At 44.1% G+C, this 15,503-nt stretch overlaps 1 protein-coding gene across 3 annotated transcripts in view; it reads left to right on the forward strand.

Moving 5' to 3' along the window:
* slc2a9l2 (solute carrier family 2 member 9, like 2) overlaps positions 1–15,503 on the forward strand; it is a 141,224-nt gene that overhangs the window by 23,002 nt on the left and 102,719 nt on the right. For all 3 annotated transcript variants that reach the window (XM_036551263.1, XM_036551262.1, XM_036551264.1), the window contains exons 4-5: positions 3,571–3,731; positions 13,116–13,240. In XM_036551263.1, the coding sequence (XP_036407156.1) occupies positions 3,571–3,731; positions 13,116–13,240 (286 nt within the window). The remainder of the gene's footprint in view (positions 1–3,570; positions 3,732–13,115; positions 13,241–15,503) is intronic.

Here is a 15,503-nt window from a genome sequence, read left to right on the forward strand (position 1 = left end):
TAGACAGTGTCTTGTCTTAGGATAGGCGTCTTCCCTATAGTTGTCTGTGTCTATGTTCTGTGCCGCAGATCTTGTGCGTTCCATACTAAGCCCATATGCTCAGTCATGCTGCTCAGGCCCAGCAGCAGGATCCTCTGTGAGGCCTGGTGTTTCTGTTTTCTCCCTGCGTCTCGCTGACTAATTACAGTACGCCGGGCGTAATGAATCAGGCAGCTTAAGAGGCTCGTTAGCGCCAGCAGAGCATTGTGAAGCCCTGCGGTCGCTTGCGTTGGGGGAGTGAAAACAAGAACACGGCAGTGGCAACACAGGCGCGGTTTTCAGAGGGAGCGCCACACGCCTCCTCCGCCCCTGTGACTATCTCTTCCACCAGATTCGCCTTTTTAGAAAGACCTGCCCCAGGGACTCCCAGGAATCCACAAACCTGTCCTCTCGCCCTCGCCCCATCCAACATCCCGAAGAGGGTAATCAACATGATGGGGAAGACCGGGTGAAGGAAGCGAGCTCGACTGGCTCTCTCTCTCTCTCTCTCTCCCCCTCCTCCCCCTTCTCTGTCTCTTGTTGTCTTTCCCTCTGTTTCTCTCTTTCTCTCACTCTCTCTTGCTGTCTGAAAGAGCAGTCTCTCTCTCTCTCTCTCTCTCTCTCTCTCCCCCTCTCCCTCCCTCCTTCCCTCCCTCTCTCTCTCTGTCTCTCCCTCTTTCGTTTGAAAGAGTGGTCTGCCTCCGTGAAACATCGCCAAGCTCGCTGTTTTCCTGCCGTCACTCAACAGTGTGTAATTACAGCCCGGAACTTCTGGGCGCCGCTCCAGTTCGACGCGGGTGGGAGGCGAGGCTTTGCCAAGCTTTTCCCCAAACGCGTGGCTTTTCTTCCTGTCTTTGGCAGCGGGGCACTGGCACACAAAGCCCACGGTGAAGAAAGAGGGTGCTCCTTTTGGGAGAGGCACTTGCCTTAGGATCTCCTTTATGATTTCGATTTGGTCACAGTTTACATTAATGGTGACTTCATAAGGCGTTCGCAAAGCATACACCAGCTGCAAGCATATCATTACTACAGCATGAGTATGTCACTGTCAGCCACCTAAAAGCACTGTACGTGGTTATTAATGCTTTGTACACTGATAATGGCATGCCCATAGAGGAGTTATGTGTGATTTATGAAGGTATTATGAAGCAACACTTCAATATTAAATTTGACTACAGTTTCATTTTTACTGCCTGGACCTCTACTGGAACCTAGTTTTATCAGATTGCTCTTTGAATAAAATCATTGTTTCCCATAATTGCACCTCCACTTCACCACTTTCATGATTCTGCTAGTTTTTGGTAGTGACTCCCGAGGCATTGTCTCCCCCTCTGCTCATTGTAATGACTCCTCCCACAGCATCGTACTGAATGCAGTACATGCACTTTTGTGCATAGGCGGTACCAGACCTTTCTGGAGTGTGATTGGGTGATGATTGTCTCACCATTAGATCCACAATGGTATTACACTTTCCTTTTTTTCCATTTTGATTTTGCTGGTGCAGCCGTGCATGTGGATTCAGTGCCTGAGATGCAGCTCAGGATTGTTTTAAATGGAGAAACGCTGAGTCTCAGTGCTGTGTTTAAGGAGGTGCAGTGCCCCATACCGATGGATATACGCCGTGGTCTCAGTAATAGCTCCGAACAGAGTTCTTGCCAAAGATGTCTCTTGTATGTCTGTCTGCATCTCACCCCTATATAACGTACTACATAGGTCTGGTGGAAAAGGCCAAAATAATAAACTTGAAAGAAATCAACACTTCTAGCAGGGCATTATATGGTTCATACCGGCTTTAATATTTTTGATTTTATGATTTATTGCAGCAGTGTCTGGGAGATGGGTCATCCTAGTGTTTCACGTGTGGCCTTTAATTTCCCCTGTGAAACCGCAGGAAGAGTTTAATAAGGCAGGAATGGGAGGTCATGTTGGTCTTTTCTCCAATGCTTTCACTCACAAAAGCAGGCCTACATTTTCCACAGAGCCTCTGATATTTAAAACCCATGCAGTAAAGGTGATATTGTGTTACGTTTATGTGATATCATGTGACGAGGCATTTTGTTTGTTTGATATTTTTTTCTGCAACAGTCAACACGTGCAAAAAGAACCAGGCCCTGAGCCTTCCACTGGCACCCACAAAAATAGATCGCCGCTTCCGAACCCGTTAAATGCCATCAGAGAATTCTTTTCAAACAACCAGTGAGACTTACACATGTAACATTCTTGTGCCCTTCCGCATTTGATATCTTCACCTACCCCTGAACCGACCCAACACAGCCAGCCCTCGTTGAAGCGCGTGTCACGGTACTGTTAAATGCCACCGACGCATCCTTATCAATCATCTATCTATCCTTTCTGTTTCTAATTTCTCGCCCTCGTGACCTTCTCCGGGTCCCCACCCCCACATTGTGCCGGGGTGCAAAGTGAGAACGGTGCCGTTTGGATACTCCCGATTAATTCCTGCCAACGCAAGCAACGTGGGCGTGTAAGAGCTGACGTCAGAGATGTGCAATGTTGCACAGAAGGAAAAAAAAAAAAAACCTGCGCGGAAGCTGTGTTATCTGAGAGGGGTGGATACGGCCGAAATGGTGTGAGCGTGTGTGCGGTTTATAGACGGTCTGATGGCCAGGAGGTCTCTAGAGAGGGGCTGACTGCATGGATGAGCGGCAAAGCCTGTCTGCTGTCCTCTCTGCCAGATGATGTAGGTCATGTACCCCCCCCCCCCCCCCCCCCCGTCTCATCCCCCCCCCCCCGGGGAACCATCCCGTGGAATAGAGCCACTCAGGGCTGGGATGAACCAAGAGACAGAGAGACAAAGACAAAACGCCCACTGGCGCGTGAAAAAAGAGTGCAAAGATCATCTGAGGCAGGCTGAAATGTGTCAAATGAGCTCCCTCCTCACCTGGTAAAGCTGTGCCCATGGCGGAGGAGAGGGACGGTCTTACCCCATCGATTTCCCCCCGCCTCCGTCTGTATGCGGCGAGCGGGTGTCTCTGTGTCGTGCCGCGATGGTATTTCGTCTTCAGCCCCGCATCATTGCGATGAATCACTCTCACGTTTACTGTGGCAAAGAAGCTGCAGTCTCTTTATTTATTTATGCATTTGCTTTTCATGAAATGTTATGAAACTTCAGGGCAGATCACAATGGTGAATTGTTATCATTCCTGCAGCGTATCACAAATGTGGCTGGTTTAAAACATGCTATCAGCCTCTATGGCCTGCCAAACCAAACAGCGCTGTCTCTCTCTCTCTCTCTCTCTCTCTCTCTCTGTCTGTCTGTCTGTCTGTCTGTCTGTCTGTCTGTCTGTCTCTGTCTCACTCTGTCTCACTCTGTCTCACCGTGTCTCTCTGAAATTCAAATTCAAATGCTGTTTATTGGCATGACAGAGCGTTTGTGTTGCCAAAGCACTTTGATAATGGATAACAATGAAACACGTGCCACACAAATGAAAAACCGTAATAACGATGACGGATAGCAATAATTACAACAACCATAAAAATAATGAAAAATTAAAACGCAGATGACACTCTCTCATTGTCTCTCTCTCTCTGCAGTACATTAAGAGCTTCTATAACAGGACCTGGCTGGAGCGCTATGGGGAGCCCATGGGGGCTGAGACCATCACACTGCTGTGGTCCATCACCGTCTCCATCTTTGCCATCGGGGGGCTCCTCGGAGCGCTCGGGGTCTCTGTGCTCATCAAGGTCCTTGGCAGGTAAGTGGAAACCACCTCACCTGACGTCCTAAAAGATGTCACCTTCCTCCTCCTCGTGTTCCTCATCCTTTCCTCTTATACCACCTTTCCCTCTTCTTCCCTTTTCCTGTAAACTGATCTATTTTTGTGGAAAAAACCTCAACAGTTCCTTCCCTAATTCTGCCAGAGCATGAGAGGAAATTCTGAAAATTAATACAGCTGAGGACAGTCTAGTTTATATACTCATGTGCCTGTATATATTTAATGCATCTATTCTCATATGCATGTTAACAAAATTTGCAAAAAGGAAACGCTACACACCAAAACAGTAGAGAAAAGACTTACATGGGTTACAATTTTTATATGTTTATATATGCAGCTGGATATTTACCAAGGTACCCGTAGCTCTGGGTTAAGTACCTTACCTTAAGTGTTAAACTGTGATAGACCATGCCGCATGAATTAAGAATTGGCTTGTTTAAATTTTAGTAGGTATTTTAGTTGAATATTACTTTGCACATATTTGTATAGAACACACAGTTAACATTTTTAATAGTCTGTTATCTATTGGGTTCAATTGTAACTGCTGGCATGATCGATGGGGACTTTAAGAGGAGAGGACTCAGGTACAAGCGAATGCTTTTAGAAGTCCTAAAAGAAAGTGAAGGGCATGTTCCTCTGCCAAATAATCTGAACCCCATCAGGGATGTAGCCTATAAAAGCAGCCCAAATGTTTCTCTGAACAGGGGGCTTGGTGGTCAGAACAGTGGCCTGGGAGGGGGGCAGCCCTGTGGGGAGGAACAAGCAGGTCTCCCCTGTGGGCTCTAAAGGTTGGTGCTAATTCAGGGGACACGGCTCAGGGGGCCTGCCTGAGGCGGCTTGGTTGATTACAGAGGACCTGTCATTTACTGGAGTTTAATAGGAACATTCAGGACAGCCACTCATTCAGTTACCTGAACCTGCTGTGCTGGTCTTGCGCGGGTGTACGAACGCCACGCACCATACCTACACCCTCCCTTTCCTTTCTTCATCTTTTTTCCACCATTCTCTTCTTTCGATCGCCAAGCCCCCAGAGAAGACGTTATCCTCTCCCTCACGGCCACGTGCACAAGCTTTTCACGCTTCTGCGTTTATCGGGAAGCAGGGTTTTTTTTTTTCTGGATGTTGGCTTGATTTCACGCTAAAACCGAGCACCGTATGGAGAGCAGGGAGAGGTTATAAGCAGGAGAACTGTGGAATGAGGGATGGAAATTCGCAGGTGTGAGAAGATGGCTTATGAACACTCCCACCTCTCGCATTCACCTGCCCTTTTGGTAAATAGCGAACGGCTTCAAAGGCAACCCGGAGGAGACAAAACGGCCCATATCACCTTGCTCTGGATTTGTGCATTGAAATCAAAGCTACAGAATATGAATATAACACTATGATGTGAATAATGCGCCAAGTCTAAATTTATCTAAAGCCCTAAAATAAATAATCACATTTAATGCCACTGAGGGCCTCTGTTAATATAAAGTGATGTAGAAGAGAAATGAGAAGAATGTTTGAGAAGAAAAATGTGTACTCAAAAAATGTTCTTTATTTGTTATGTATGTTAAAAAAAAACTTCCTTTTTTGTCGTGTCTAACTGCAAGCACTTGTAAAAAAAAACACCTGACCTTATTTTAGCTTGCGAAAGATATTCATTTAAATTTTCTGTCAGAGCAATGCTTTTACAGCACTCAAATTCTCAAAAAAAATCAGAAAAAGACTGAAGAAGGCATTTACGCTATTCTGCAGGTTTGTTCTCTCTGATCCTTTCTGACTGAAGAATGATGAAATAAGATACCTGTGATTACCTGTGATTAGGTTCGGTTTGTATCAGGGTTGCATTGTAGTGTCCATGTGACACAGCAAGATAAAAGGCCTAATTTCTGATGGGTGTAAAGCATAGATATTATGCTGCAGATTTTTCTGCTGGTAAGTGTGTCAAGCCCTAAGAAAAATATAACCAGGCATAGTGGGTGAAACCTGCAATTAAGGACTGTTTTCCAGAATAATTTTAGGCTAGCTCTTGGATTCCTGGAGTATCATTCATATGCATATGTGCTACTTGAATGAATACGGTGAGACTAGTAGGGAATTTTCTAAATGGGTACAGTCCGAACTCTGTGTAATTATCTGAAGCAGTGTATTAAGTGCAAGGCTTATATTTGCATTGAAATTGTAAGTTCTCTGAAAAGCATGCGCTAAAGTTTGTTTTCAAAGCGGCCTAAATTGTTTTTTAAAACTCAGAACTGAAGCAGCTAAATAAATCTTTTTTTAATTAGGGGAGTCCAAACTTACTGTTTTGGAACTTCCATTTAATAGCCAATCAAAGTTCTTGTTTGCCTGTGGAGCAGGAGGAGGCTGCTACCAAACGACAGGCAGCAGCATAATCATTTAATCTCCTTCACTTTCAATGTTTAATTAGTCTTTGACGCAGGCAACTGTAAATCATACCCGCACAAAACAAACAAGCTGAAATTCGAAAGCATCGCTCTGGCTTGCTGTCAGGAAAGTTCACTGCACGGTAACAGTTTAACTTTCCTGTGTTATGCCTGTGGAAGTTTTTGTGGAACCAAAAACGCCAACACCCGGAATGTTCCGCTGACACCCAGAATACCCCAATGACACCCAGAAATGGGGCGCAGCATGCTTCTCTAACTACCTTCTTAAAAACATTGGTCTTGAGACAGCGCATGGGTGAGTTGTGATATGTACTGTTAGCTGTGCTACAGAACGTATGCTATGGACCTGAAGGTGTTTGTTCACACTGCACAATAACCTGCTTTACAAAACTGGCTTTAATGAATTGGTTCTAAATTCTTCCATGGCTTCAGCCGCTTTGGAGCTGCCTCTTTGGTGTTTCGCTTTCGGCTTTTATAACTTTGGAACGTGTCCTAAATGCACATGGAGAAAAAAAATGTGTAATGGATGGCACCTCTGGCCTCCTGTGTCTCTTCCATGGCATCACTCTATTCATCACCCACAGGCCTTGAGGGAGAGGCTGTTTGTGGAATATTATCACTTTCACATAACCGGGGGTCCCTGACAAATTCCCTTAATTGCCAGTGACCAGCAGAGGCATCTGTTTGCTGCTAATTAGAGACACACCAGAGATGGTGATGGATCAGCTCCGGCGAAATATTTCGAAATCCGACAATGTACCCATTACCCCCCACCCCCCACCCGCCCAATGTTCCCCGCCCCCTCCGCTCCCCCCCCTTGCACCCCCCCCCCCCCAGCCTGCCTTCATGAGCCAGATCTTTAAAAACCACATTACACGAAGCGTCCATTATACAGGAAATGGAGTTTCATGCTTTGCGACCTCCTGCCATCTCTGCGCGGAGGGAATCTCTTCTGCTCTTCCTGCTCATGGGAGCAAATGTGAGCGTGGCCGACAGTAAGGCAGAGGGAAACGCAACCCGTGGGAAGCAGTCTCCCTCCCAGCAGCACAGATCCATACGCTCTGTTCGGTTACTTCATTCACTGCAGTTAAAAATGTCTCTTTGCTTGTTGCTGCAGATGACACAGCCTTCCTGGTTTCACAGCAGAGAGCATCAGTCTAACGGCTGTGTTTTGGTTTGTGGAGAGATCATTGTATGTGTATGTACCAGTGTATGGCAACTGGTACACACGTTTTTTAATCCTTTTTTTTTTTCAGTCCGTTTGTCAAGAGAAGCATAATCATGTCATGATCGATATAATTGTCATTTTGGCATCATTTTTTAATTTTCAGCCACCTGTTCCTTTATTTGACAGTTTTTTTTTTTTTGCTAACTTTACACCTCCACCATCTAAAAGTGAGCATGACCATTGATCTCTAAGCAGCAGTGCAGTCCCTCAGTGTGCATAAATGCTGAAACGCTTGAAAGTGAATGGAAACCTTGTACATGTTAACAGCTCCTCAGAGCTCAGAGTGAAAGGTTCACTTCCCGCGCTGTTGATTTCTTCGAGAAAAGCTCCCCTGGCCGGCGGGGATGTTGCTGCTGATAATTGCACAGTAGAACAAACTCTCCTCGTTAATGCGCTTTGTCGAAGCGGAGTGTTGAAAGTGGATTCGCCTTGCAGTCCTCGTAGATTGTTCTGAGTAATGAAACTTGAGTCCTGAACTCCCCATGCACTGTGGTAACTTGAGCGGTTTGAGGTCTGTGCGTGTAGTTTTTAATTGTTTTTAATGGGCCCTGAAAAAGGTGTAGGGATTAACTTTGATAAGTGATCTGACAGCGTGAGAACACAGCTTTGCGGTGGGAGCTGTGATATTCTCACCATTCCACTTCTAATATTAGCCTAGCGAGACGTGTCTGACACTTCGACTGGTTCTTCAGAACAGGTAGGTGTGGTTTTGCTTATGTGGGGAACACAATTTCCACTGATGTGAGAATTACACAGGGTTACATCATGCTGTCAGAGCTCAGTACTTTCCTGCATACATGTCTGACACATATAAGTATACTCAGAAAATGGCTCAGATCTTAAAAGCTGAAAGATTTTTATATAAATATTTGCCTTAACAATATATGTTAAGTTGGCATATTTCTTCCTGTTATGTAACTGTTATGGAACATGTTTTTGACAGCAGAGGATGTTGCAAAAGATTGCCCCCCACCACTGAAAACACATCAGTGGTGAACTCTTTGTTGTGGAACAGCTGGTAGGGCAGAATCCCTACAGCACTTTCATAGTCAGTATGGTGTAGGAAAGGTCAAGGGTCACAGCTGTGCCCCAGTCAGGTGTAATAGTGGTAGCTCCTTAAAGTGAGTTACACAACATATTACAGTACCACAGTTTACTGAGAATTGCAGGAATTCAACCAGCAACCAGCTTTGATGGATCTGGCTACAGGGGGACCAACCTGAAGTGTTTACCTTTGTGTGGCTTGGTTTTGCAGGTGATTATATGCTCTTAGCAGGGGCCAGGCTCAGGAGTGCGAGTCTCCCTCTTCCTCCGCCTCCCCGCTTAAGGTGGGAATGAGAAGCAGTATCCTTCAGGAGCTTTAAATTACAGGCCACAGGGTCTGGGTGTTATTAATGCATTCCCAACAAATTCTGGGCAAGTTCATCTATTTTGCGCCATGATCTGACCGCCCCCTCCTTCCCCACCTCCCTTCTTTCCCGGGATTTTAATTATCTCTGAGCGAAAAATGGGGTCCCTTCTCTACACCACTCTCAAGGACAAACGTGGCACTCTGTCTTCACCCCTGTTTTGTTTTTTGCTGTGCCGGCAACAGTAATCTGAACTTCTTAATCAGAGGCTCCTGGTTCATTTCCTCCTCCGAATGTAATTTCGGAAGGAGCATGTTGTGTTGGCGAGGTCGTGCTCCGCAGCTGCGCGTTACTATGCTGGACCACGGCTTCGGTCTCCCTCCACCTCTTTCAGCGCGTGTATCCGCACCAAATTTCACATGGCATACGCTGTCGGTGTTCATTTAATAATGAACTCAAGGTGACACTCTCACTCTCTCCCTCCTCCTCTCCCTCTCACCCTCTCTCTCACTCTCTCTCTCTTTCTCTCTCTCTCTCTAGCTCTCCCTCTCTACATCCCTCTCTCTCTCACTCTCTCCATCCCTGTCCTCTCTATCCCTCCCTCTCAACATTCCTCTCTCTCTCCCTCTCTCCCTCCTTCCCTCCAGCTCTCCATACCAAATTCAAATTCATATGACCTTTATTGGCATGATGGAGAACTTCTGTGTTGGTAAAGCATTTGCATAACAAATGACATTGAAAATGAGTGACAGAAAATGAAGAGTAATGGTAATGGATGAGAATTTAAAAGCCTTCAGCCCTGCAAGCATGCTTGGGGGAGTTGATATGTATATGAAGGATGTTTTTATGGAATTCTAGGTGAGATTTTCGACTGGGTTTTTCTTCCATGTTTTGTAGTTAGGATTTGATAATGGGCCCCATGCTTCACTCCCATACAGGAGAATTAGTTTGATAATGTTTTCAAAGAGAGTTTGCCAAATTTTAATGGGGGGAGGGGGGGTTAATTTGTGGAGCATCCTCTGTAAGGTAGGACCTGTATGTTTTTTCACTTAATGCATTTATGGCCATATCTAACCACCCTGATGCACTGATGGTCAGACCCTGGTGTATGTGGTAGTGTGTTCAAGTATTGTTCCCCACAGTGTGAAGTGCTACCTGCTTCCCTGACATCTAGCTTTTTTTTTTTTCTGGAAAATCATTATTCCCTAAATGTATCATCAGCGCCCAGTCGTTGCAGCAGATTTATATTGATCTGTGGCTCTGCTGCAGCTCCTGGTCTGTGGGTGACAGCGGAGACAGGTCATCAGCATACAGGAGAACTTTCATTTCTTTATTTTGTGGAGTGAGTCCAGGGGCTGTCGTGCTGTTGTGCCCGATTGGTTTATATAAATGTAATATAGTGTTTCTCTCAGGCTGACTCACTCCACACCTGTGTTAAAAAAAAAAAAAAAACCTTATTCCCTCTTTGCCACGATTATTGCCACATTTGTTTTCTCGGTACATCGATGTACACCGCTTTAAACGAGTTTAAGGAGCAGTCCTTTGTGCCAAATCGTATCAAACGCCTTTTAAAAGTCAATGAAATGGGCACGTATCTTTCCTTAACTTGTTTAGGGATCTATTTAATGAGCTATTGCTTCAATTCTGTTGGTGCTACAGGGGAATACCAGTGCTTAGACTTCAGCAGACGGTGCGTACATGAAACGCTAGCTATGTCCATACAAGTAGTACAGTCCATACGAGTGATGTGCCATTCACATGAATTATGTACAGTTCAGATGTAACTTCAAAAAAATTAAGATGAGAGGGAAATCTACTAAAGATCATAAAAGAGCAAAAAACAACACTTCAAATGTCGTTGTACCGTGACCATCGGATCAAAGAGCCCCAATTGAAAAAGCAGAGTTTTTTATAATTATTACATCTTACTTTGTTTTCAGAAATATTTACATAAAACAAAACTCCCTTTCTCACTGTACCTCTAGCCCTTCAAGCTGGACTGAAGCTTTTCAGATTCGTGCACAAGGATAACGGGAGTGGCACAACAGGGAGAAGATTCTGGAGACTCTTCACTACAAGCCCAGTTCTTGTTAGGACTACATTATTCACTCACTCACTCTCTCACACATATACACAGGCACACACATACCCAAAAAGAGAATATTTTATTTCTATTTTTGACAAGAATGTTTTTTTCCCCAGTCTTAAAGGGTCTTTGGAGGATTAGGATCATAGCGAGGGATTATCTCCAATAAAATTGTTAAAATGCTTTATTGATTAGACTTGAGAGAGCGATGGAGTTCTCCAAACTTTTACACACAGTTGCATGTGTGAGGAAGGGGGAAAACTGAAACTTTGAAGTGCCTGTAACGGTCCTATCACTTCACCATATTGCCACCCTCTTTTTCCCTCTCTCTACCTTTCCATCCTTCTCCTTCTCCCTCTACATTCTTTTCTCTGTTCTTTTAAAGCCCTCACTCTCTGTCTCCATCCTGTCTTCTTTTTTCCATCCCTCGCTCTGTTGCTCTCTCTACCTTGTTTTTCATGACCCTCCTCGAGTTTGCCCAGTTCTTGACCTGGTTACAAGTTAAGTCGGCTCCAGTCCACACAGGAGAGAGATGGAAACTCATCAATGCCTTGACCTGATATTGGCAGGTGGCCTGAAAGCATTCTTTTTCTAAAAAGCCCTTTGAAATTTTAGCTCCAAACTCTGACCTGCTAAACAGCATGGCTTGGATGATGTGAACATCGTTTTCTGAGTTCTGGCTGTGTAAGATGGAGTCTGTGCAGCTGTGCGGGGTTAAGAAAACACGCTGGTCCTTCAGCTCAGTGAACTGCAGCTGCTCCTCTGAGGTCCCCCATCAGCAGATATAAAGCCGGGCATCAGAACACATCCCTACACACTGATTTGAACCTAGCAGAATTGTTTTTGTACTTTTATTTGTTTATTTGCAATGGACAGGAAAAGTCTTGATTGGTTCAACAAGTCAGTGATAGTGACAGATTCATGAAGCCCCCCTCCCCTATCATTACTTTTTGTTACAATTAAAATTCTGCATCCTTTAAGCCCTACTGTTTTACAGAAATCATCCCTTTAGGATGATGTGTCAATGTAAAACTGTATGATTATGTTTGAGCATTTTATGCTTGACAGACAGGTTATTTAGATTACATTTAAGCCAACTGTAGTGACTGCCCATCCAAATGGAGGGTTTTTCAATCAGTCAGATGTTAAAGGGTTACCTGAAATGGTAGCCTCAGACACCCTCTGGACGCTTGTGTATTCAGGGTGGATCACCTGCGGGGAGGAGGGTGAAGGATGGCGGCAAAAATCCATTTCAGGTAACTCTTTAAATTGAAGGGCAAGTTTTGGCCCTGGGATTGTAAAATAAATAAATAAATACGGAAGCACATAAGAATCAGTGCCCTGCAGAGGTGGACAGGAGAAATGGGGCTGCCTCACTACAAAAAAAGTCAAACTTTCCTTTTACTCTAGTGTTTTTTTTTCATGATTGAATTTGATGGAATCATTCATGTGTGCAAAGTTAAAAAAAAAAAAAAAAAAATACAAACCATCTCTGCGTCTTCTGCCATGGCTGCTGGAGCATTGTGTGAAACAGGCTGACAGACTGAAATCAATGACTAATAATGAGCTCTCTTATTCAATTCATTAAGCTCAGCAGTAACTCCCCACTCAGCGCTTGCAATGGGAAAAATGGCACTGTCGACCACTGTTTGACACAAGCAGATTGAACATCGCTTTCTGCAGTATTCATTTATCTTCAAGAAGAACAAGCTGTGTATAATGGATCTGACAGGCCTGCCTTTCCAGCTTGTTTTGACAAACACACACAGTGCAGTACACACTATGCACACACGGAAGCATGCACACACACGTATAAACACTTGCTGCACGCACCTATGCGCACTCACTCATGGGGACACATGCATGCTCAGAAAGAATATTTCATTCTGTTTTTGAGATGAATGCGCATTTTGTCTTTAAGATTTCATTCATTTTAAGTGTCCTTGAAGGGGAGGAAGGATGGAAAGAGAATGGAAAGGATTTTTCTTCAATAGAACTGTTTAAATGTTTTGCTTATTACACTTGACTCAGTGGTGAAGTGTTCCAAAACCTTCACACGCAGTCGCGGCTGTGAGGAAGAGAAGTCATACTTTGAAGTGCATTTTAACAGTCCCATTGCCACAATATTCCCTCTCTCTTATTCCCTCTGCCCTTCTTCTTCGTCTGTTCTCATCACTCTTTCCGTCCCCCTCTGTTCCTCCAACCCTCTCTCTTCCTTCCATTCCTCTCTCTCTCTTCACCTCTCCATCTTGTACTCTTTCTCCGTCCGTCCTGCACTCTCTCACTCTCGTTGTCTCTCTGCTGTGATTGTAGGAAGGGCACCTTGCTCCTGAACAACGCCTTTGCAGTGATCGCCGCCTTACTGATGGCTCTGGGTGAGAGGGCAGGGTCCTTTGAGATGCTGGTCGTGGGGCGATTCCTGATCGGGGTAGACTCTGGTGAGCGCCCTCTCTGCAGGGTCATCCAAACCCTCAATCAAGATAGACAAAAACATTGTAAATTCCTGGCCATAAGTGCTGTTTTTGAAAGTTAAATGCATAGTACATAGATGAAATGTTTGTGTGGCTGATTTTAAAATGCTTGGTGTGTCCTATCATGTATTTTGCCAGTTGCCCTGGATCACATCTAAATATGCTCAAGTATTTTTTATTAAGTGTAGGTCGAGGTTATTGCACTGCCCAAAAAAGTGCTGTTTTGACAGAAAATTGGTTTAACTGTCCCATTCATGAAAAAAAAGATAAAAAGATAATGTTCCACAATGACAACGCTTACATGTTATGGTAGTTATGGTAAATGGTTATTTTTTTAAAGCAGCTTATATTTCAGTAATGTAATTTAAATTGGAAGCAGGATGATTATAGAATAGGAAAAAGTTCTGGATGACCTTCCCTCCAAACAAATAAAAACACTTGTGCAGGCAATTCAATTGTCCATGAAGGTGCATTCTGTTTTCCGAGTCAAAATAAATGGCATCTCTAGCTTTCCCACACATATAAACTTTTATAAATTCATAGCTTCTAAATCCTATCTGTGTGAAAATACTTCTCTGCTGAAACGTGGACTGGGCCTACTCAAAAACAAATAAACATTTTCAATAGTTTGCCCCTTTTTGTTGGGAATGGTATTCTTTCCCCTGTGTCTGGATAAAAAAGTGATGCTTAATGTCACCTTGGGTCTACAGTGGATGTCTCTGACCCAAACCGCCTTGTCTTTATTGAACAATCACAGAAGAAATGTGATTGTTCCAATTCAGAGGAGGTCACATACAATTCAATGCTTGGGTCTATGAAAAATGTCAGGGTTGGTGTGAGAATATCACTGAGGTGTGGTGAATATGTCCCTGTGTTTGACTTTGACCTTTGTCCTCTTACCGTTCTCCAGTGAATATGTTTCAGTGTGTTAATTTAACCTTTGACCTCTTCCCTGTCTCCATCATCTATAATAGTACACTGCTTTTGACATGATGACAGCAAGTTTCACATCTGCTGCCCTTGAGATATCTTGGGTGTAATTCATATCGAGAGTTTGGCAGAGCTTTTGAGTTATGACTGTAAAACCCCCCTCTTCCCCAACAGCGAAATTACAGTGAAATCTTTTCAAATTTTTTTTTTTTTTTTTTGAGTTTTCTCTGGCAGAAAGTGCAATTTTGTCATGTACCTGGCAAAAGCTGCAGTGATATGTACCATTACAAAAAAACCTTCAGGGTTTTTTTTTTTTTACTTTTGATTATTAGTGTACGATTATAGTAGCTGTTACTAAGGGAACTGAGCTGAAGCAGGCCTGGCTATCACACAGCACTCACAAAGTCACACGGTGACCGCTAATCCGGTGTGGAAACCCCATGGACCTTAATGGAATAAAAGTTTTTTTTTTAAACCCATCGGAAATTGGTTTGGAAGCCCTGTAAGTCAGAGCCAAGGGCTGGAAGCTGGAATAAATGGAGAAAAAAAAACACAAACACAGAACTGCCTTTCCCAAATCAAAGTGAATGCATCCAGAAAGAAGTTAGCTTCATTTTGAGAATTCGCACTCAATTTTTTTTTTTTGTTTGTTTCTTCTCCCTCCCTGAATTGGGGGGGGTGATTTTGTCACTTTTTATGTATCCCCCTTCCCTGGTGGGTGGTGCATGTCACTTTCCCTAAACCCGGTGTGGTTGGAAAGCTGGCCACACCCCCTCCTCCTGTCCCCCTGAGCAGTTCCACACTGTCGGAATGTGACACTTACGTGGCCACCACAGCTGTCCCATTGCTTTGCCTCTGGGCACACAATGACCTCTGACCCCGTGGGAAAACTCACCGGCCCAGTATGACGGGCTCTTAGTGTGGTGACATCGGTGGGCTGTCCACACCCCAGTCATGTGACTAGGCCCAGTTACGATATGGAGTCTGTTTAACTCCCAGAACCGATTATAAGTGATGGTTAGGGAGCCAGCCAGCTATAAATTCATACATACATGGCTAGATATTTTTAGGTAAAACATCTAATTAATAAATAATTATAATTAATAATGTCATATATTTTCCACTGATATTAACAGCTTCTAGTAATGAGTTACAAGCGTTTTTTACTTAAGCTTTTTTACTTACATGAAATTAATGCATGTAATGGAATACTAAATTGTTTGTGTTGCCTTGTACACTTGTGTCTTGCCATCATGGCCTTGCAAGTTGCTCCAGATAAGAGCATCATCCACATGATCAC

The sequence above is a fragment of the Megalops cyprinoides genome, chromosome 18 (genome assembly GCF_013368585.1).
Source record: "Megalops cyprinoides isolate fMegCyp1 chromosome 18, fMegCyp1.pri, whole genome shotgun sequence".
NCBI classification, from domain to species: Eukaryota; Metazoa; Chordata; class Actinopteri; order Elopiformes; family Megalopidae; genus Megalops; species Megalops cyprinoides.